The sequence below is a fragment of the Crocuta crocuta genome, unplaced genomic scaffold (assembly GCF_008692635.1).
Source record: "Crocuta crocuta isolate KB4526 unplaced genomic scaffold, BGI_CrCroc_1.0 scaffold26, whole genome shotgun sequence".
Classification (NCBI taxonomy): Eukaryota; Metazoa; Chordata; class Mammalia; order Carnivora; family Hyaenidae; genus Crocuta; species Crocuta crocuta.
In genome coordinates, this window is record NW_027532249.1 from 1,513,118 (window position 1) to 1,535,823 (window position 22,706).

General features: G+C 46.6%; 1 protein-coding gene across 1 annotated transcript; it reads right to left on the bottom strand.

The window, feature by feature from the left end:
* Positions 1-10,480: 10,480 nt before the first annotated feature.
* On the bottom strand, positions 10,481-22,036 carry CIDEA (cell death inducing DFFA like effector a). The gene is made up of 4 exons (XM_077778229.1): positions 21,905-22,036; positions 20,942-21,088; positions 13,623-13,804; positions 10,481-10,965 (listed from the first exon to the last, which is right to left on the bottom strand). Exons 1-4 carry the CDS (start codon positions 22,034-22,036, stop codon positions 10,818-10,820), a joined length of 609 nt encoding a protein of 202 aa, XP_077634355.1. The 3' UTR covers positions 10,481-10,817.
* Positions 22,037-22,706: the final 670 nt, after the last annotated feature.

Here is a 22,706-nt window from a genome sequence, read left to right on the forward strand (position 1 = left end):
ACCTAGGGAAGTATTTCATAATGATAAAAACATTCAAAAATTTAAAGGGCGTGTTTGTCTTAATTGAAGGAAAGGAAGGATGCTCTGCAGAGAGAAGGGTCTCCTGCCACAGAGACTCAGGGTCCGGACAACCAAGACAAGCACCGGACTCTGGCATCTGGGGGTTGTGTTTACTGTTGCTGAAGCCCCAAAACATAGTGGCTTGAGCCACGGGTATTTCTTCTCCTTTCTTGCTCCTGTGGCTGCCACCTGGCTGGGCAGCTGTGCTCGGGGCTGCAGGTCATCTGCATGTGGCTCCAGGCTGTAGGGCAGGGTCAGTCCTGGCGAAGGGGCAGTGGCTACCTGACCAGGTTTTCGTCTTGGCAACCAGGAGAGTGGCTGGGGCCAGGCCAGGCACGCACACTGAGGCGTGGCACCAACATGCCACATCCGCCATCTTGGGGCTCCCGCACCCAGCATGGCCTCGTGCACCAGAGGGAAATAACCCCCTCTCCCCAGGAGCTTAAGAGACCAGTCTCCTCTGAGAACAGTAGGGAGGAAATTGTTTCTTAGGTCTGATGACTTGAGTTAACCTGAGTGTTTTTATTACTATCTTTCTCATTCGTGACCTGCCTTGGATATTTTTGTTATTATTTTTGTCATTTTTTCCAACCATCAAGAACTATGTGTATTCCTGCCATTATTTGGTAGAAACTTACTGTTTGTGTTTATATTGATATTTGTGCCCTGTCTTAACATTTATTGTCTTATTCAATTCTTGTAACATTGCTCTGGGGAAGGTAAAATAACATTATACCCATTTTACAGATGACAGCATTAAATCTTAGCAATATCAATTAACTGCCCTAAGGTCACCACAGCTAGCAAAATAGCAGAATTGGAACTAGCACCTATATATTGTATGAGCCTTCAGGAAAACACCTATGTCCAGCAAACACAGGGTGATATTAAAAAGTGCCAAGAGCTAGTACCATAATACTTTAATCAATCAATCAATCAAAATGCAAAATGACTCCTTTTTATTCCTAGCCAAACAAAACTATATGTTATAAAACTGCCAATCATGTGATATAATTTGTAGTATAACTTGCCAAATATTTTTGGTAATTTCCAATCACTTTTTGATTTTTAGGAAATATTCACATGACCTCCCTGAATGACTTGGTGGCTGTTAGCTAAGTGATGCCATGGTGTGACACAGGAAAAATGCCCCAAATTCTCCCAATGACTTTGGTGGACATTGGATGACATGTATGGAGGACCCCTCACATGAATAAAACTACTCATGGTATTCATTACTTCTAGAAAAACAGCAGTAGTCCCATTTAAAGGACTTCTAGACTTCTGTAACACTGCCTAGGATTTTATTCAATATCTTTGTTATTAACCAAGCCATGAAAACACTTTATTAGAATGCCATTATTTAGTAGGTTGGCTCCAACTTATTAATTTTTATGCATTTTAAAGCCATGGAGCCCCATACATGTCGTTGGGCAAAATTTCATAATTCAATAACTTGAAGTAATGTAAAACATTGTTATTTTTTGTTTTGTCATCAAACCACAGTGCATTTTAATGTAATTGATTAGACGTAATCAATGGGGAAAAATCAATTCTACTGGTTGAGTGTCTGACTTTGGCTCAGGTCATGATCTCATGGTTCATGAGTTTGAGCCCCGTTTTGGGCTCTGCACTGATAGTGAAGAGTCTGCTTTGGATCCTCTGTCTCCCTCTCTCTCTGTCCCTCCCCTGCTTCTGTGCTCTCTCTCTCTCTCTCTTTCTCTCTCTCTCAAAAATAAAAACAAACATTAAAAAATCATTAAAATTAAAATATTTTCCTGGAATTGAAGTTTCTTTGTGTTTATCTCCAAATGGTATTTCTTGTTCCTCCATTTTAACTGTGTTCTCTCTTTCAGAGTCAGTTTATTCTATTTATTTATTTATTTATCTCTCTCTATTTTTAAACATCTTTTTTTAATGTTTTATTTTAATTTTGAGAGAGAAAGAGACAGAGTGTGAACAGAAGAGGGGCAGAGAGAGAAAGGGAGGCACAGAATCCAAAGCAGGCTCTAGGCTCTGAGCTGTCAGCACAGAGCCTGACATGGGGCTTGAACTCATAGACTGTGAGACCATGACCTCAGCTGAAGTTGGTCGCCTAACTGACTGAACCACTCAGGCACCTATTTATTTTATTTTTAATTGAAAAGATTTTTTAATATTTTTAAAATGTTGTTTAAGTGTTTATATTGGACTGAGCCACACAGGCACCCCAAGATCAGTTTATTTTAAATATCTGATCACTTCTAGAATTTATGGAATTAATCTGTCATTTTAAGTAACTGAAAATGTTCTTTCTGATAAAACTAAAGGAAGTATTGGCACTTCTCCCAGATTATAATTTCTAATTTCCAAATTTCTAAAAAAAAAAAAGTTTTTCTTTTCCAAAATTTTAAGGACCTCCATTCCACAGATTTTTACTACAGTGAATACACACAGCATGATGCGATTTTCACACTGCTTTTCCAGCTCCAGTCCCACAGCTTGCCCATCAAGGCCCGATCAGTTTTCTTACTTCGGTTCTCAGCTTGCCAGGCATATTAGACATTTTGGAAGAAGCAAGACCATTAGTCAAAATTGTTGTATCTCCCTTCCCTGAAAACCAAATCAAGAAAACGGTTCATTGGAAGACCATAATCTATATCAATGTATTCTTAAGGTTTTATAACATACGTTCTGTCTGAAAATACTTGATTTTTATACACTTTATTATGGAAAGTATTAAACACAAAGAAAAGTAGAGAAAATAGCACAACGAACCCCTGTGGACCCATTACCCAGCTTCAGCAATGGTCGATCCGGGAGAACTCTTGGGTCAGCTATATTCTCATTTACTTCTTGCCGCACTACAATGTATCTTGAAGCATACCCCAGATATCATTTACTTCGTCTATAAACATTATAGTTTGTAGCTGTAAAAGGTAGTGAGTTCTTTTGGAAACATAACAATTATCATACCTAAAAATTAATTTTTAAATGTGTTTTTTATATTAACCATACAAAACAAATGACCCTAAGACTTTTGATGTCTATTTTTAAGTTGTTTGTTTGTTTGTTTGTTTTGAACAGAAGAGGTGCAGAGAGAGAGGGAGAGAGAGAGAATCCCAAGCAGGCTCTATGCTATCAGCACAGAGCTCTGTATGGGGCTTGAAATCACAAATGGTGAGATCATGACCTGAGCCGAGATCAAGAGGTAGAGGCTTAGGGATGCCTGGGTGGTGCAGACAGTTAAAGCCTCTGACTTCAGCTCAGGTCATGATCTCACAGTCTGTGAGTTCCAGCCCGAGTCAGGCTCTGCGCTGGCAGCATGGAGCCTGCTTGGGATTCTCTCTCTCAAAATAAATAAAATAGACTTAAAAACAAAAAAGAGTTGGAGGCTTAACTGACAGAGCCACTCAGGCACCCCTGTTGTCTTTTTTTCCTTTAAGTCTATTTATTTATTTTGAGAGAGAGAGAATCCCAAGCAGGCTCCATGCTGCCAGTGCCGAGCCCTACGGTGAGGGGAGGTGGGAGGAGGGAGTGTGAACTCTGAGATCATGATCTGAGCCAAAGTCAAGAGTCCAATGCTCAACCCGCTGAGCCACCAGTTGCCCCTTGGGGCACTTTTTATGTGGAGATGCTGTTTTAGGTACTGGCAGACGGTGGGGCAGCATTGTATGAAGGCAAGCTTTGCAGTGATCTGAGCAAACACAGAGTCCTCATACAGCAAGTCAGAGGTCCATTCCAAGCCCCAGTTTAATTTTTTTTAAATTTTTTAAAAATGTTTTTATTTATTTCTGAGAGACAGAGAGAGGCAACGTGAGCAGGGGAGGGTCAGAGAGAGAGGGAGACACAGAATCTGAAGCAGGCTCCAGGCTCGAGCCTGACACTGGGCTCGAACCCACGCAGCATGAGATCATGACCTGAGCCGAAGTCGGACGCTTCACGGACTGAGCCACCCAGGCGCCCCACCCCACAGTTTAATTTCATCTACATTAAATTAATGCTGTTGAATTGAATTTAGCATTCCCCCTGCCCAGTTTTGTTTGTATTTGTTATGTAAATTTGAAAAAGAAAATTTGTACAGAAGAAATCAGAATAAAGGGTTCATATCTGATTTTGTGTTTGTACATATATAAATAATGTTATAATGAAAAGAATAGACCTTTGGGCTTTCCCTCCTCTCCTCCTTCTCACATAAACCCTTCGGCAGTTTCAGCTTGTTTTCCTAACAACACAGGTGCACACGTGCACCCCGCATGCGCACACGTACATGTTATGCACATGTGCACACAGCACTCGTGCGCGCGCACACACACACACACACACGCACAAACATGTACACAGCATGCACTGACACTTGCATAATCACACACACTCCAGAGACCGCGCTGAGGTTTCCAGGGCCCCAGGACCAGGGAGCTTGGCAGGGGAACCTCTCGCTGTCCCTGAGGGTTAGAAGTTAGTCGCCCTGGGAGAATTTCAGAGATCTCCTTCCTGCACTGGCAGCTGAGACACCTCTCCCTCCCCCGCCCGCCCCAAGAAGCTCCTCTGGCTGTTTTCAGACGCCCTGACCTCCAGGACGCCCTCTCCTCTCCCACCCTTCGCCCAGACTCGCCCGCCCCCCCAGCAGTGCACTCTGAGCCAGGACCACCAAGTCAGCAACCCCATCTTGCCTTCATTCTGCCCCTTTCGAAAGCCTGTACTGTTACCTGCTCATCACAGCTACTCTGGCAGAGAAGTCGAAGTTGATGGAAGGAGCCTGCGCTGCCAGGAGCGCTCCCGTCTGGCTGGGGGTTGGTGCTGGGGCGCCTGAGAGCTGGTCCAGGGCTCGGGTGCAGACTGGGAGGGACTGCGGGACCCCGGGGAGATCAAAGGCACTGCCTCAGGAAGTAGGTAGGTTTTATTCTTTATAACTCAAAAGGACAGAAGTAGAACCTGTGCAGGGCGGAAGTTTTAGGGACCCACATATCTGGCTAAAAAAAGAAAACAAAAAACTAACAAAACCCTTCACAAATAGGATGAGCGAGGCCCTCACAGTGTTCATACCAAGGGTGAGGACAGAGCACAGGAGACCTGGGTGGGGTGGGAGGGTCTCTGCACACACGCATGACGTCATGATGTTTGTGACTCATGTTGAGGCCACTGCTTGGCCCTCCAGAGCCATCATCCTAACCCAAGTGCTCTCTTCTGGGCACGATACATCCCTGGAGGAGAGAGGCGATCTCTTCTGAAGCAAATGCCATATGGAGTGCCAATTCACCCTGGTGACTTAGGTACAGGTAGGAGTGGAAGCAACATCCTTTGAGGTTTTATGTTGTCTGTTTGGGGCCTAACTACACGGATGACGCAGCTGTTGGCAGGCTTGAATGCCATCCTATGTCAATTGTCCCCTCTCTGAGTTCCGGTGGATCATGTCCAAGCGGACAAGGAGAATGTGGGGCACAGCATTTGTGACCAGGGTGGTGATTTCAAGGGTAGTTTTTCTGCGTGTACAAACCCCCCCACCCCCGCCACGCCCCAGCCTTCCAGGGAGGGGGTGCCGAGTTTGTAGTCTGGTCTTTGCTCTGCTAAGGAAGTACTAGGAGCAGAGGCTGGGTTCACTTAGAAAAGATGGAGTGCTTTTAGGAAGGGTCAGATCCTGGATCCTGGATCCAAGATCCTGGAGTCAGAAGAACTGAGGTGTGGAGACGTGCGTGGACCTGTACGCCCCCTCCTGGTGGAGCCTGGAAGCTAGCACACCTTGCGGTTGTCCACGCAGACCAGGAGCCTCGACGGAATTGTTGTATGGGTGGGGCGGGGTGGGGGGTTCTCATGTCCTGGCCAAGCCAGGGAGGACCTGGTTCTGAGCAGAGGAGGCGTGAAGACTCCGTGGAAGGGGGTGCGGGGAAGATTCAGTATGACCTTCACAGGCTGAGCTCCAAAGACTGTAGCCAGTGGGCATTTTGGGGAGAGACCTGGGTGGGACCCAATCCAGGATGGTGGCTTGACATATTGGCTCCTAGAGCGCCTGGCACTCCTTGGGTGTGAGGTGGGGGGGACCACTCAGTGGAACAGAGGCTTGATGTAAAAAGTAGTGAATTGACAATCAGATGTAAAAATCCACACTTCTGGGGCACCTGCGTGGCTCAGTCAGTTAAGTGTCCAACTTTTTTATTTTGGCTCAGGTCATGATGTCATGGTTCATGGGTTTGAGTCTCACGTCAGGCTCTGTGCTGACAGTGGGGGGCCTGCTTGGGATTCTCTTTCTCTCCCTCTCTCTTTGGCCCTCCCCTGCTCTCTCTCTCTCAAAAATAAACAGAAAGAAAGGAAGGAAGGAAGGAAGGGAGGGAGGGAGGGAGGGAGGGAGAGAGAGAGAGAAAGAAAGAACGAAAGAAGTGAAAAAGAAAGAATCCACACTTATTTGAAATTTGTGTCTGGTTTATCTCCCCAGTCTGCCACCCCCACAACGCCGAGGGGGAAAAGGTTCACTTCTTGTCCACTCCATCTGTGGCCTGGGATTTAAACCTGCTTAAAGAGTTTGGGGCCCGTTGTGCAGCTGGGCACATTTCGACCTGACCTGTCTCCAAGGCCAGGGAGGGAGCCCCCTTGGAGATGTGCTTTTCTCGGTGTGACAAACATAAGGACCCCCAGAAGGAGCCAGTGTTTGCGATTGTTCATGTGAGGGTGGCCCCATCTCCCTCGTAGGAACCGAGATAGTTGTAGCGAGGAGCTGGAGTCCTCGCAGAGAAAGGAGAGGGATTTCCCCCCACCCTCGCGCCCTGTTTTGTTCATATATGATTTATTCATCACAGAGGAGTTGGGAGCCTGAGGCAGGAGACCCCGCTGAGCGGGAATAGCCTCCCTCAGACTCGGGGGCAGGTCACTGTCCGTGGGCCACCAGCACAACGGGCATGGCTTCCTGGAGAAAGGCCACATTCTCCCATGTCTGGGCTCTGAAGGAAAGCAACCTCATGTCCCCAGGTGGGCCAGGCGCAGGGCCAGGCTGTGGCTCTGTCTGTGAGGGCGGCAGCTCTGGGGAATAGCTGTGCACACCTTCGCTGCATAGGAAGGAACGCCTATAGGTGCCACGCTGTGTGAGGAGAAAGAGAACGTTCCTTGGAGGAAGTGGATTCCAGTTTTAAGATCCTTGTCTGACAAAGCCCACAGCAGGGTCACTGACTTGGGGTCCCGGGGCCAGCAGGCGACAGATACTTTCTCCAGGGCTAGGCAGAAGAGGAGAAACGTGGTGAACTGGAAAGTGTCAGGCTGACCAAAGGCATTCTGTTAACATTTAAAAAAAAATTTTTTTTTAAATTTATTTCTAAGAGAGAGAGACAGTATGAGCAGGGGAGGGTCAGAGAGAGAGGGAGACACAGAATCTGAAGCAGGCTCCAGGCTCTAAGCTAGCTGTCAGCACAGAGCCCGACGCGGGGCTCAAACCCACGAACCGCGAGATGGTGACCTGAGCTGAAGTCGGACACCTAACCGCCTGAGCCACCCAGGAGCCCCCTACATTTTTTAAACCTGTGCCAAGAAAGACCTGTATGGGTCTATGGACTGACTTCCTGGCCCATCTTGTTTTAAAAAATTTTTTATTTTTATTTTTTAAATAATTGTTTAATGTTTATTTAGTTTTGAAGGAGAGAGACAGAGTGGGGGAGGAGCAGATATAGAGGGAGACACAGAATCCGAAGCAGGCTCCAGGCTCTGAGCTGTCAGCACAGAGCCGGATGCGGGGTCCAAACTCAAGAGCCGTGAGATCATGATCCAAGCTAAAGTCGGACACTCAACAGACTGAGCCACCCAGTGCCCCTGACCCACCTCGTTTTAATCCTAATTTTATAGACAAAGAATCTTGTGACAGGGAAGTTTGTTCACAGCAGGATGATTCTAAGCGGAGGCCATCTCTGGCCGTGAGGTAACGACTTTGGGGATATTTCACGCTAACGCTCAGTCCGTGCCAGGCCTGTCCTCTGTCCCCTGCTCACCTGGTTGCCCAGTGGAGATGCCAGCATGGGTGGGGACGTGGAGCCGTGTGTGACTGAGACAGGGGCCACACGAACAAACTTTGGGGCGCACACAGAAATGGGAGGTCATGAACTCTGAGCTCATAGGGATGACTTCCTGTTTTCTGAACGGTGCTTCTAGAAGTCAGTAAACTGAGGGCACATGGAAAGACCGTGAGCCCTTGAAAGGGACACAGGCCACTGGCACAGATTCAGCTCCTGACCTAGCTTTTGGTGACATCCCAAAGCCAGCAGCAGCTCCTCTGCCCAGCAGCCCGGCCACTCCTGCCGACCACGGGACCGCACCGTTCTCCCAGCTAGCGGACTGGGCGCGCGCCGTGGAGACACTGGGATCAGGGCGAGAAGGTGTCGGTTTGGAATGCATGTTGCCTAATTCACACCGGAGACAAGAGGGAGCTGCACCTGTCGGGACCCTGCCCAGACACGAGGCAGGTTTTTACTCTGCTGGTTCGCGCCCATCAAAAGCCTCATCACGGCCCTCGGAAGCCTTTGATGTTTGCAGAATCGGCTTTTGCCTCCCTTCTCCACGGGCCTTGCGCATCGGAGCCCATCGGAGCCCAGAGGCCCTGGGAGCCTCCCCCGAGAGCTCTGGGAGGCCGCTCCACCCCGGGCCGTCCCCGTGAAGCGCCACACGGGGTAAGAAGAAGAGAACCCCCAAACTCGAAGTAGTCCTTCTGAAGGAATCCCCCTTCTCGCGATGGGATGGCTCTTCCACGCCTTCCTTTGGTTAATCCCCTCCCTGCAAAACGGGCCAGGGCGTCCGCTGGTGAGGACCAGCGCCGGGCGAGGGCGCCAGCTGAGTCAACAGCATCAGGCACTTCAGTGAAAATTCCTTTTTTGGAAGCCAGGCAGTGGCTTTCCAGGACGGCGGGATCCTTGGGAAGTGACGCAAGCCCTCAGTCAGCGGGAGGCCCCGCGCTGCGCTCCTCCTCGGAAGGTGCTGGAAAGACGGGGCAGGCTGAGATGCGAGCCGTTTGTGGGGCCCTCGCCTTCCTCCCGGGCCGCTCTGCGCAGCCCCAGCCCCAGCCCCCCGCCGAGGGCAGGGCTTTGGGCAGAGACCTCCTTATATAGGAAACGTTCTGCCCAGGCCGCTTCTCTGCGGCCGCACAGGCACTGCATCTGAGGCCTAACTCTCTCTACAGCAGCGGCGGCCTGTTCTGGAAGGAGCCAGAAAGGGCAGGGGAAAGCGGGGGCTAAATGGCTATGTTGTCACGATGCTAAAGGCACAGGCTGTGTTCTGACGAATGCTCTGTGGTTCCCTTACTCCTGCCTCACTCAGCGGGCAGCTCGGGACCGGTGAGTGCCCAGGACCGAGCAGACCTGACCCCCGGGACTGGGCAGGGGCTCTGGGCCAGGGTGAAGGGAGGGAAGGCCGAGTCCCTCCCCCCGCGGCCCCCCTCCCCCGCGAAGGCCTGGGCCGTGGGCAGGAGCCGCAGGGATGGTGTGGGGCCCTCTTGGTTGGGGTTACTTTTCACTGTGCCTGAATTGTCAGCCCGGAGAGAGAGGCCTCCATGCTAACGTTTCCTAAGAGGAAAATCACAAATCTCGAGTAGGACTACATTGGTCTTCCGTAGTCTTAGGAGACAAATCATGTTCTCCCTTCTTCTAGTGACAGCTCCCCCGTTTTCTTTGGGGAGCCAGTGTCCTCACCCCGTCTGTGTGGGAAGGGACATCCTTCCCTGTCTGCAGGACTGGTTGTGTGTGGCCCTGTGTGTCACACCCTCACCCCAGGACACAGCCCCGGGACCTCCTGCTGTGGGGCTGGCGTCTCACTTTCATGTGTGGGGGTGGGCAGGCCTGGAGATGATGCCAACCCAGAGGAAAGCAGGAGGGAGAGATGGAAAGGCAGGGGCGCCTGGGGGGCTCAGTTGGTTAAGCATCCAACTTCCGCTCAGGTCATAATCTTGCAGTTCGTGGGTTTCAGCCCCATGTTGGGCTCTGTGCTGACAGCTCAGAGCCTGGAACCTGCTTCAGATTCTGTGTCTCNGGACTGCACCCCACAGCGCCTGCAGCTAGAGCCACTCAGCCTGGGTCAGCGTCCTGCCACTCACAGCCGTGGGTCCCAAATGACAACCTGGGTGACATTAGGAACTGAAGGCATGGTCCGCTAGTGCCATGCATCAGGTCCGGGGTTCAAGCAATTTTGTGGGGGCTGTTTTGCTTTTTCTTTCTTTAAAAGGCTTATAAGCACTGGCTGAAGACCTCCAGACCTTCAGGTTCTTAAGCTTCTGGGCTCATTCAGGACCCACATTAGAACTCCCTCCCCTGCACCCCGCAGTAACATTTGACAGCTTGTTAGCTTAGCGGCACTGAGTACCAACAGAGACTTAAAAATGATCTGCTGGCAGGGCACGCCTGGCTGGCTTCTGCTTATCCTGTTTATTGAGGGCTGTTTATTGGGGCCGTGGAAAAGATACAAGGAAGCATTACCCATATTACAAGTAGCTCTTGCGATTGATTGGTTTATTGCAGGAGGTGAGTTGCTGAGAGGCCTGACACAGGTTCCTGTGGCTCCGGAGCCACCACACAAGCCTGCCCTTTGGTCCTTCCTGGTCACCACGGAAGCCCCTACGAATCTCCTCCCTTCAGGGCGTCCCACTCTGCAGTCCCCATTTCGTGTGCCTCCACCTTCCCCTGGGTGCCACCCCCTGGTACACATGACCAGCCTTGTGCACGTGTATATGGTTTAGAACAGAAGCATCTTCAAAATTCATCATCTGAGAGCGAATGTTTGGGTCAAGAGCCGGCTGGGTCCCCTGGGGGCATGCATCCTTATCCACTTGTGACCCCCCGTCTGGAGTGTGACCAGCGAGGACTCTGCTCTTCCGTATCACCCAGCACTTGGAGCATGTATGTGCCGGTGTAGATGAGCAACTGTCCGGTCACCTGGGCGGCGTGGGACAGGAACCGCAGCAGGCTCCTGCGGCAAAGGGGACAGGGCACAGGTCAGGCTTGGAGCTCTGGACCAGCGAGGGGCAGACAGTGTGGGGATCCTTTGCCACCCCCAAACATCTGCACAGAGCAGGTGCTGCTCACATAGGAATGAGGGAACCCCCGGAGCCTGCCAGGGTTGCTACAATGCACATGCTGATTCGGGAGGCCGAGGACCACCTTCCCTCTAGCTGCTTCCAAACGTGGCCTGTTGTTCAGGAACTAGGAAGCCCTGAGTAGGCTGACTGTGCTCTTGATAGCACACAGTGGGTCCTGCCCTTTGGGCAGCTTGCTTGCTCTGGCCACCATGGGTGTGTGGGGCTTGTTACTAAAATCAGGCAAAGTCGGGTGTGAAAGGAGAAGCTGAAGGAGATTGATCCCGTGACCCAGTTTGCTTAGGGTGGCCAGGACATGCCATCTCGGCCCTGCTGTGGCCTCTAAGCCCTAGGGCTGAGGCTGGCATTTCTGTTATTTCAGACTAAAAAAGTGTCTTTGCCTCAAATTCTTACTCTCTACCAAGTCCAGCATTAAAGGATTTCATTACAGTTTCAAAGGTCTGTCATGTCACAAGGCCTGAGGGTCGGCTGCACTGGTCAGAGAGCCCCCTGCCCTGGGATCCCACAACAGGACCCTGGTGTGATGCCGTTGATGTAGGGACCTTGGGGACTTCTGTGGGTGCTTGTGGTGCCATGAGATCTCAGCTGGTAAGAATTAGTGATAAGAAGGCCAAACATGCCTCTTAAAGAGTTGGCTGAGGTGGGATTTTGGGTGAGGTTTACTTTCTTCATTATACTTTCCCAAGTTGTTAGAACTCTCCTGTCTCGCTTTAGAAAACCAGTCAATCAAGCTATTTTCTCCCATGTCAGCCAAAAGAGAAAGCTCCCCTGGGAGTCAAGATTTCAACATGGCCACAGCGACAGTTGTCTATGAGTTGGCCATTAATGGTTCTGAGAGGGAAACGGAGGCCCCTGAGAAGCCACTACCTGAGTTCACTCCGTCCCAGGGCCTGGGGCCCGATGAGAGGAGACCAGTCTCACTTCCAAAGCATCCCCTTCCCTGAATTATGCCCAAGGATGACCAGAGTGGTGGTTATGGGGCCAGTGGAGAGAAGGAGCCAGAGCAGAGCCCTCCAAGAAGCAAGCAGGCCCCTGCCCAGAGGGGCGGTGCAGAGAGCCCTGGTGTCAGCAGCTGCGACCTTTTTAGACCTTCTGTCAGTCTCTTCCCCTCCATCCATCTCTCCACAGGAATTGGTTATTTAGGGGATTGATACGAATTTATTAGACAACAGAAGTAGATGTGTTTAGAGCCTATGCAATCAAAGAACTTAGAAGTAACCTTCTCATTTAAAAGATGATGAAACCAAGTCTCAGAGACATTACGCAACCTATTGAAGGTCGCACAGCTGGTTGCTCAGTGGCAAGGCTGGGTGAGACCGTGGATGTCTCTCTCAGGCCAGGCCTCGAGAGCAGGGTGGCCAGCCTGGTTACAATCACAGAGTTTTCCTGGTGAACATACAGAATTTGTTCATACAGGTGCGGGGTATGGAATGGGGATCTGTCTTCTACAGGCTCCCAGATCTGTGAGGCCTCACAGCCAGCCCAGCCCCAGCCTGTGGGGCGATGGTGCCCTGGCCGTATGTGGAAAAGGCACACACCCGCGCCACCTCATTGGTGGCTTCGAGTGAGCAGTAATACAGAAGATGCAAAAGAGTATTGGTCCGGGGTTGGGCGGCTACTCTGCACAAACCAGGTCAGAATTGCCATGACTCCATTTTGGCTGCCATTGCTTCGAATAAAGGTTTTTAAATGCACAGCCCTAGTTTTTAAAAGAAATTTGGTTCCTCCTCCTATTTATTACTTAGTTCTTGTTTCCATTTAGTATTTAATGGTCTCTGAAGAAAAAAATACATATACATCTTGGCTCAAGACTCTCTGTTTTCTGACTTAAGTCTGGGTGTAAGACCAACAATGAAGCAACAGAAAGAGAATTCAAGAAACTGATCCCATTCACAATTGCACAAAAAAAAGCATAAAATACCTAGGAATAAACCCAACCAAAGATATGAGATCTGTATGATGAAAACTATCGAAAACTTATGAAGGAAACTGAAGAAGACACAAAGAAATGGAAAAACATTCCATACTCATAGATTGGAAAAATAAATATAGTTAAAATGTCATTACTACCCAAAGCAATCTACACATTCAATGCAATCTCAATCAAAATTGCACCAGCATTCTTCTCAAAGCTAGAACAAACTCTCATAAAATGTGTATGGAACCACAAAAGACCCCGAATAGCCAAAGTAATATTGAAGAAGAAAACCAAAATGGGAGGCATCACCATTGACTTTAGCCTCTACTACAAAGCTGTCATCATCATGACAGTATGGCATAAAAGCAGACACATAGACCAATGGAATAGAATAGAGAACTCAGAATTGGATCCAAAAATGTACAGTGAACNTTTTTTAAAAAAGTCTGGGTGTAAGAATAAAACTACTGTATGGCAGCGTGAATTAGTGAGCACCAGCAGCTACTGGGTGGGTTGGGACCTCCGTGGGGCTGGGCGTGGCAGTGCAAAGCAGCAGGCTGGAGATGGCCCAGGTGCAGTTTCTAGAACCCAGCTGACCCCAATGTCTGTTACCTCAGCAGGGCCTTGACTCCTGTACACCGGATGTCATAGGACACTGAATACATCTCATACATGGTGGCCTTCACATTGAGGCAGCCAATGACATCCTTGGGATTCAGCTTGTACAAGTCGAAGGTGACTCTTGCTATTCCTGATTTCTTCGGCTGCTGACGGGCTGGGACATGGTTACCACCCTAGAACCAGGAAGGGAGGGAGAGACGTAAGGAGCATCTCCATCTAAGACATGCACATTCTGCACTTCTGGGTTTTTGTAGTTTTGACTCTGGTGGCTTTAAATCTGTTAGTGACTGAGCTGCTGATAACTTGAGGAATGTTTTCAGCCCATCAATATGTTCATACCGCTACCACGTCCAAACCCAAGAGGAAGTGTCCTTTCCTGAGCTACTCTCGGGTTAGTGGCTCGGGATGAATGCAGCGTGGCTCCGGGGCTGGACTGTGGGGGTTCGGTGGATGGTTGTGCTATAGACATGAGGTACTGAATGCACGCACCCCGGTCACTTAGGGCCACCCGTGGTTACTTGGTTGACACGGACGGTCTCAGGACTGTAGCACAGGCAGCACTTTTTCCATTTTATAAGAGGCTGCCAGGAAGAAAGCTTCAGAATTGAGTGGCTAAAGCAAAGGGCAGGTGAGAACTTCCCAGCGCTTCCTCTGTTTTCTAGTCACCACCCTGGATGAAAACCGACCTCCCAGGACATGAATTACAACTGCCACTCCAGGTCCTCCTGAAACATCGGTAGACCCTTCAGGTGAGAGGAGAGAGCCAGAGACTTCTGTCAATCGCCAGGTTTATAAAGAGCGCTATAGCGTCTTCCCCACAGAAAGCTTTGCAGAGAGCAAGAAGAGAACGAAGTCATGCCAGAGAACAAATGTCAGCCCGGAGCGCCTCTCCCTATGGGCTCCTTCACACATGGATCCTGCAGGATTCAGGATTCCAATTTACACAACCAGCACAGTTACTATGTCTCTGGAACCTTTGAGGTTGGGGGTAGTTGAGGCTATACATGTTAAATCCATCAATGCCAATTACCAACTATATGTGAAGTTAAAACATAAATTCCCCCTAAAAGTACCCAAACTCTTTTTGATGGAGCCACTCTTCTCTCCTCCTACAGAGGACAGGAGACACTGACAGTAAAACCTGATGTTTAATGCACAAGAGTTTCTGCTGCCCCTTTAGGGGGTGCTGTCTAGCAGTTAGAAAACACTATTTTTAAAAATTAAGATTATAGGGAAAAAAAATTAAGATTATAGGGGCGCCTGGGTGGCTCGGTTGCTTGAGCATCTGACTCTTGATTTCAACTCAGGTCATGATCCTGGGGCCGTGGGATCAAGCTCCTGCATCAGGCTCTGCACTAAGTGTGGAACCTGCTTAAGATTCTCTCTCCCTTTGCCCCTCCCCCACTCATATTTTTTCCTCTTATAAAAAAATAAAAATGAAAAAGTAAAGTAAAAATTAAGATTACAGAATGAAAAGGGGAATTTTACCTATAATCCTGCCACTGTTCTTTCTTACTGCTGTGCTCCTTTCTGACATATGGAAGTTTTTATCTTACTCCCCCTAAATGTCTTCCTTAACTCTGGTCTTAAATCAGAGCCCAGCCCTCACAAAGCTAATCTGCTGGTAACCTAGATTTCTCTAGCTCGCTGGCTCAAGAAGAAGAAATGATTGCCCCCCTGAGTTATCCTTAAAGGGCTCCAGGTTGCTGCTTCCTCACAGGCCTCGGAGGCACTCAGACTGAAGATGCAGGGGGGTCCCCTGGCTGGATGTTCTCGTCAGAGTCAAATACAATTGGACCCACTGATGAAAAGAAACACCTACAAAGAGAGTAGGATCTATAATCAGCTTTGAGGTGCCCATTTCCACTCGAGGGAAGATGGCTGAAAGGCCTATGTCAAATAAGACGCTGACCCCAACTTGCTGAAAGGCCTTCTGCCCCGTTGAACACACCTCCCCACGGTATGATCTGCACCCATCACGGCTCAGCGCCCTGCACTCTGGCTCAGTCTCCCGGCACCCACCCACGCTGAGGGCCCACTAACTGAGTGTCTGTTATAAAAACAAACAGAAACTACCCTTCCCTTCTGAGCCAGTTTCCTGTTGCTGTTTTAACAAATTTCCACAAACTTTGTGGTTTGAAACAACAGAGACTTAGACCCTTACATTCTGGAGGTTGGCAGTCCACCACCAGCTGCCAAGGATGGTTCCTTCCGGAAGCTGCTGCGGAGACATGGCCCCCTCACCTTCTCCAGCTTCTGGAACTGCCCTCGCTCCGCAGCTCCTCACATCTCCCCTCCTCTTTCTCTGCTTCTGGCCCTCACTCTGACCCTCCTGTCCCTCTGTGAAGAGCCTGTGATGACACTGGTCCCTGGGTTATCTGCGACTCTCCCTGGCTCAAGATCCTTAACTTAATCATACCTGCTACATCCATTTGCCAAGTAAAGTAACCTCTCCATGGACTCCAGGGATTCGGAGGTGGACCTCTTTGGGAGGCCGTTATAGTGCCCACAACATCTTTCTCAAACAAGAAGTAGTCCAGCTCAAGATTGGCTTTTAAAAGATTTGTCTAGGAGCACCTGGGTGGCTTGGTTGGTTGAGCAACTGACTCTTAATTTTGGCTCAGGTCAAGATCTCACAGTCATGAGACTGAGCACTGTATCAGGCTCCTTAATGACTGAGCACAGATCTTACCTAATATTCAATCTCTTTCCTTCTGCCCTTCCCCCACTCTTGCCCACTCTGTCTCAAAAAAAAGCTAAAATTAAAAATAAATAAAAGATGTCTAATTCACCCCATGCTCTTCTTCTAATCTAATGGTGTGACCTCCTCACCTGCTTTACAGATACTGTATTTTAAATTTTATGCTTTTAAAAAATTTTTTTTAACATTTATTTGTTATTATTGACAGAAAGAGACAGAGCAATAGCAGGGGAGGGGCAGAGAGAGGGGGAGACACAGAATCCGAAGCAGGCTCCAGGCTCTGAGCTGTCAGCACAGAGCCTGATGCGGGGCCCAAACTCCCGAACCACAAGATCATGACTTGAGCTGAAGTCGGATACTTAACCAACTGAGCCACCCAGGTGCCCCAAATTTTATGGTTTTTATAACTGGTCTGTAGTCTTTCTTCCAGTTGGAAAAATGGTGAAATATTTGATATGGAGATTAGTATACATACTGATACATATGCATCATGGGTAGATGACAGGTATATTCACCACTACAGAAAACGTTACCAACCTGTTATCACCCACGTGCCCCTCCCCAGCTATATACCTCCACCTCATCTCAAGAGGAGACCATCTAAGTTGTGAATCATTCCCTTAGTTTTATTTTTAGCACACATGAGTCTCAAACATCATATTGCTAATTTTGTACATTTCTGAGTTATCTATAAGTGCTTAAATGTGGCGAATCTCAAAATGTACGTTAGAGACACCTGGGATCCTGAGGCCTTTTCAGGGGGTTGAAGAGGTCAAAACTATTTTCATAATAAACACCAAGGTGCAATTTGCCTTTTTTGTTCTCATTCTCTCATGAGTGGAGGACGTTTTCTACTATCCATCTGAGAAACTTGCATAACTCAATGAAATCAACATTTTCTAAAGAACCAATGCATGATGTTATAAAATCACCCCTGGGAAAAATATCCAGCCGAAGCACAAGATAAACCAATGATTCCAATGAAACAGGAAACTTTACTGGTATGCCTCAGATTCCACACTGCAGCAGCCTTTAGGAAACTACCACTTAATGGATTTTGGTGTCATATCAAAGAAGAATATCTTCAATTATTCGAAAATACCATTAAAATACTCTCCCTTTTCCAATGACATATCTGTGGGAGGTCATATTTTCTTCACAAAACAATGTATTACAACAGATTGAATACAGAAACAGATATGAAACTGTAGCCATCTTCTACTACTAGGCTAGGCATTAAAAAGATTTGCAAAAATGTAAAAAGATGTCACTCCTTAAATATTTTTGGTTTGGAAAATAGTTATTTCATAAAAATATATAAGTTAATCAGTACTGGGTTATTATTTTTAGTAATTTAATTTTAAACATTACATTTAATTAAAATAATTTAATTTAAAAATTAATTTTAATTTAAAATGTGCATTTAAAATTTTTTCAGTTTTAAGTTCAAATATAAATAATATCTATACTTCTAGCTTATAGTTTCTTTAAAATTTTTTTAATGTTTACTTATTTTTGAGAGAGAGAGAGAGAGAGAGATAGCATGAGTAGGGGAGGGGCAGAGAAAGAAGGAGACACAGAATCTGAAGCGGGCTCCAGACTCTGAGCTGTCAGCACAGAGCCCAATGCAGGACTCAAACTCATGAACCATGAGATCAACACCTGAGCCAAAGTTGGACACTTGACTGACTGAGCCACCAAGGCACCCCTATAGCTTATAGTTTCTTAACCTTGGCACTTTGGCATTTGGGGCCACATAACTCTGTCACAGGGGCCATCCTGTGCCTCGTGGAATAGTTCATAGTATCTCTGATCTCTACCCAGTAGATGCCAGCATCACCCCTCTCATTCCAGTTGTAGCAACCAGAAATGTCGTCAGACACTGCCAAATGCTTCCCAATGGGTTAGATCACCCCCGGTTGAGAACCTCTGATTGGTTGACGGATATCTACAGCCTCCACTGAAATCCACATAAACAAAAGCTATTTGAGCTCCTCATTAATTTTTAAGAGTGTAAAGGGGTCCTGAGGTCAAAAAGTTAGAAGATTCCTTGCTTAATGGGTTATTCCATGATGTTTTCACCCAACAGAGTTGATGAGATTTATCCATATAAATGCCTGTAGCTGTACTTCATGCATTTTCACAGCTGATGAGCCTTCTGTTCAATGAATAGACACCTGTGTATTTATTTACATGTTTTTATGTAGAAGCACATGGCTGGGTGTCTGTGTGCTGGGTGTATGTCTAGGAGAGGGCTTGTCAGGTCATAGGTGGTGCTTCAGTTTTATGGGAAAAGGTAAACTGTCTTAAATAGCTGTTGTTGAGAGTATAAGAGAGTTCATTGTTCTATATCTTAAAAAATGGAAAAAAAAAAAAGGAAAAGACTAATGACACCAAATCTAATTGTGTAAGAGAGTATCTTATTGTGGTTTTAACTTACGTATTCCTAATCACCAGTGAAGTCAAAAAATTTTTACTATGTTTTATTGTCCATTCTGCAGATACCAGTTCCTGGTTTTTGCCCATTTTCCGATAGAGTGCCCATTGTTTTCATAATTGATTTCTGTGAGTTCCCCAAATTTTATCAAATACTAATCTTTTGTTGGGTTATGTTGAAAACACCTTCTGCTCACTTGTGGCTTATTATTTGACATACTTTATAGTATCTTTTGATGAAAAAAATTGTTAATGGAGTTGTATTTGTCATTTAAAAAATGGTTTATGCAGGAGTGTCTGGCTGGCTCAGTCAGCATGTGACCCTTGATCTCAAGGTCTTGAGTTCAAACCCCATGTTGGGTGCAGAGCTTACTAAAAAGAAAACAACAATAACAACTAAAAAATGGTGTTTGCACAATCTTGTTTAAAACAACAAAAAACCATTATACCCTAAGGATGTCAAACACATATTAGACCTTCTCAGTCATGTCTCCAAGCTTCCTTTGTGTTTCCACCTTTATCTTCTTGTGCTACATCATGGGAACCTTCTTGAGACAGATCTTCCAGGTTTTTTCTGATTATTTTCAGTGCTACCTGTCTCTGTTTAATTGTTATGTTTTTCACTCCCAGAAATTCTATTTGATTCTTTCAAGTCTACCTTGTCCTTTTGATGATCTCTTGTCCCTTCTCACTTTTGGATACTTTTGATTACTCTTTGAATATTTTAAATACACTTATTTTATGCTCTATGTCCAATGATTCCAACGTCTGAGGTCTTTGGAGGCCTGACTTTATTATTTCTGCTTACTCTCACTTACACTGCTTTAAGTCCTTATGTTTTGTGATTTGATTCATTCTGAACCAATTTTTCCTGCTGGTTATGTGGGGACATGGTCAACCCTGAGTCACTGGGGCTAGAGGGAGGGAACACTGGAGCAAGAACTCAATGAACAAACTCCTTCCACTGATGCTTCTCTTCCTGGGGCTCTGGACACTAAAAGCTCTTAGGTTGGGTGTTTTCGGAATCAGCAGTCCCTAAAACCTCATGAGGGCAGCTTGTGGCCACAGATTCTTGGGAGAGACCTTTAAGATTTTTCTGTTTTATGTGGGCATCTCTAATCTGGCCCCTTACCTTGTGTCAGCCCAAGACTTTGTCTCCTATCTTGCCAGCACCTGTCAAAACTGCAGCCCTAAGTCACTGAGGTCAGTGGATGGCCACGGGTGAGGGGCTCATGGGTAAGACATTGCTTCTTTAGATTCTGGCTCCCATAAAGGTTTTGGCCTCTAAAGATTTCCCTTTCTGGAAGGTCAGTTAGGCATACAAAATAGGTTTTAAAATTTTACTTTGCTTTTTTAGGTGTTTTATAGTGGGAGGGTTTTCCAAGATATATATAATCTGTAGTTTTCCTGGATATGGAAGTCTTTATTCCATCTCTTTACCTTTTTTCTTTATTTTTGGTTTATTTTTATTTTTATTTATTTTTAATGTTTACTTATTTATTTTTGAGAGAGAGAGAGAGAGCGAGCATGTAAGCAGAGAGGGAGAGAGAGAACCCTAAGCAGGCTCCACACTGGCAGCACAGAGCCCAATGTGGGGTTCAATCCCACAAACTGGGAGACCATGACCTGAGGCAAGATCAAGAGTCAGATGCTTAAACAACTGAGCCACCCTGGCACTTGGTTTTTGTTTTTTAAAGTAGGCTCTGTGCCCACTGGGGGCTTGAACTCACGACCCTGAGATTGAGAGTTGCATGCTCTACTGACTGAGCCAGCTAGGCACCTCTATTTACCTTTCTAAATCACTGTACATTCACACACACACACCCATACCTAATTTCACTGGTGCTGTTAGCTTGCTGGCCTCCTGAGGACACAGACAGTGAATGGTGGACAGGACACATCTGTATGCTTTAAAAGGACCCACAGCTACTTACTGGCCTAACCTGTTTCCCAGAACTGCTTGCTTTAAATCATACAGCCCAGGTTCACTAAGGTGCTAAGTTCCCTAGAAATACTTCTAAGAATCCTGTTGAGGGTAGCAGATCCAGGTATTAGGTGAGTACAAGTTTCATATTCAGAAAGAGGACAAGCCAACACCAAAGTAGAGAATGCACTTTTGTGGGTAAAAAAAAAAGCCTACCCAGTAGCTGTTTGGATAACTGTTTTTGCTTACCGGTGTCCACCTCTGCCCTTTCTCCAAGATCATGAAATGTGTGTTGTCTCCTAAGCTCTGAAAGAACTCTTCCGTATCCACCACAGTTCCATCTTCCTCCAGGACCAAAGTGACCAGTCCACTGGTGATAACTAAGGCATCCAGGGTCTAGATTGAAGACACATCAGAGACATGGAATAAACGAAGAGATTCCATTTTGACCACTCAAGGCCATTGACTAAGTTATAGTTTCAGAAGTCGTCTGATTTTGCTAAAATTTTAATGGTAAAGATGTACCTTAACTGGCGTCTCTGATTCAGTCTTGGGTTGGAAAAAGAAAAGTTAAGATTTTTAACGGATCAATCTTCTTCAGAGATTTCAAGGACATGAGATAAATGAAGACACTGAATCATATTTACAGTTTCTAAAATTACTCACTTATTTTGACAAATCAAATGAATAATGCAACAGAATGATATTTAAAGAGCCTCAGTCTCAGGTCACATATCTAACCCTCTCCTGCTTCAGGGTCTGCATGTTGGTTGCTCATCTGTTCTTTTCATAGGTGTCTTTGTCTGGGTTATGCCTCCTAACCCGACTCTACACACTCCAGAGAGTCTGTGATTCTTCCTTATTTGGTGACCTAGGACAATGTTTTAGATTAAGGACTATTTTTCCCTGGGCTTTATAACCAAAAACAGATTTCCAAAGCCTGCTGCTTCCCTGTTTTCTCCCTTGTCAAAGAAGAAAGGCTGTATTATCAATTGATGACTGTTTTTAAGGCTTTCGTGTCTGTAGCTAAATCCTTTATGGTACAGAATTGCAATAATGATCCCTTTCATTCTTTTCTTCTCCCCTCAGACTCTCCGAGGCCATGACAGTGACATTTCTGTCTCTGCCCTGGGTTAGTCTCCCAGCCCATTGCCCTGCATGCGGTCAGGGGCCCTCCTGTGAGGGACGGGGAGGCCCCAGGGTCCCTGGCACCTTGCTGAGAAGCTCCTTCAGACTGTTGGCCATCACCCCTCGCCGGCTGCTTCTGTCATGGTTGGAGACCCGGAAAGGGCGCGCCGAGTGCATAAGGGGCGTTAGTAGGACTTTCTTGGTCTGTGATCCCATAAACGTCAGGGGCCTGGAAATGGAGGAGAAAAAGTAAAAAATATCTTTGACACTATCTTCAAAGAAGGAATCTTCAAAGAGAGGTTCGAAGTATAAAAAATTAAAACAATTTTCATATTTGCATCTGAAAGAAAGAAAACCAGTAGTTGGGGATTATTGAAAATCCTGATATCCAAGAAACAAATAACACACACAATTAAAAGCCACAGCCATCATTACACCTATTTTACTAGAACATTCAAAGTCCTTGTAGTAACTATGTGAGAAAGAAATGGTAAGAGCATCAAACTCAAAAAGGAAATAAGAATTCTATTCTGCAAACATGAGTTTTATAGCTGAAAAATCTTAAGAGGTCATGAGTTAGCCAAGTAGAGTTAAAGAATTAGGGTACACACACACAAGTTACATATTGTACGGTAAGACTGAGCCAGGAATTGAAAAGCCAGATATTGGTCACTAGAGCAATAAACTAACTTTTAGAAACTGACTTAGGATAGATGGGGAACAACAGAACACTATAATAATTGTTGGAATAACAAGAAGGAAAAGAACTTTGGGCCATATGTCATATGAACTTTGGAGTAAATTCCACATTGAACAAAGAATTCATTCAAAATCTCACTATTAAAAAGACGAACACAGGGGCACCTGAGTGGCTCAGTCAGTTGAG

Coding starts and splice junctions, on each gene's coding strand:
- CIDEA (XM_077778229.1), bottom strand. CDS start 22,036: ATGGGATCACAGACCAAGAAAGTCCTACTAACGCCCCTTATGCACTCG. Junction 21,089..21,904: donor TGAAGGAGCTTCTCAGCAAG/GTGCCAGGGACC, acceptor TCTTCAATCTAG/ACCCTGGATGCCTTAGTTAT. Junction 13,805..20,941: donor AAGGGCAGAGGTGGACACCG/GTAAGCAAAAAC, acceptor TCCTGGTTCTAG/GGTGGTAACCATGTCCCAGC.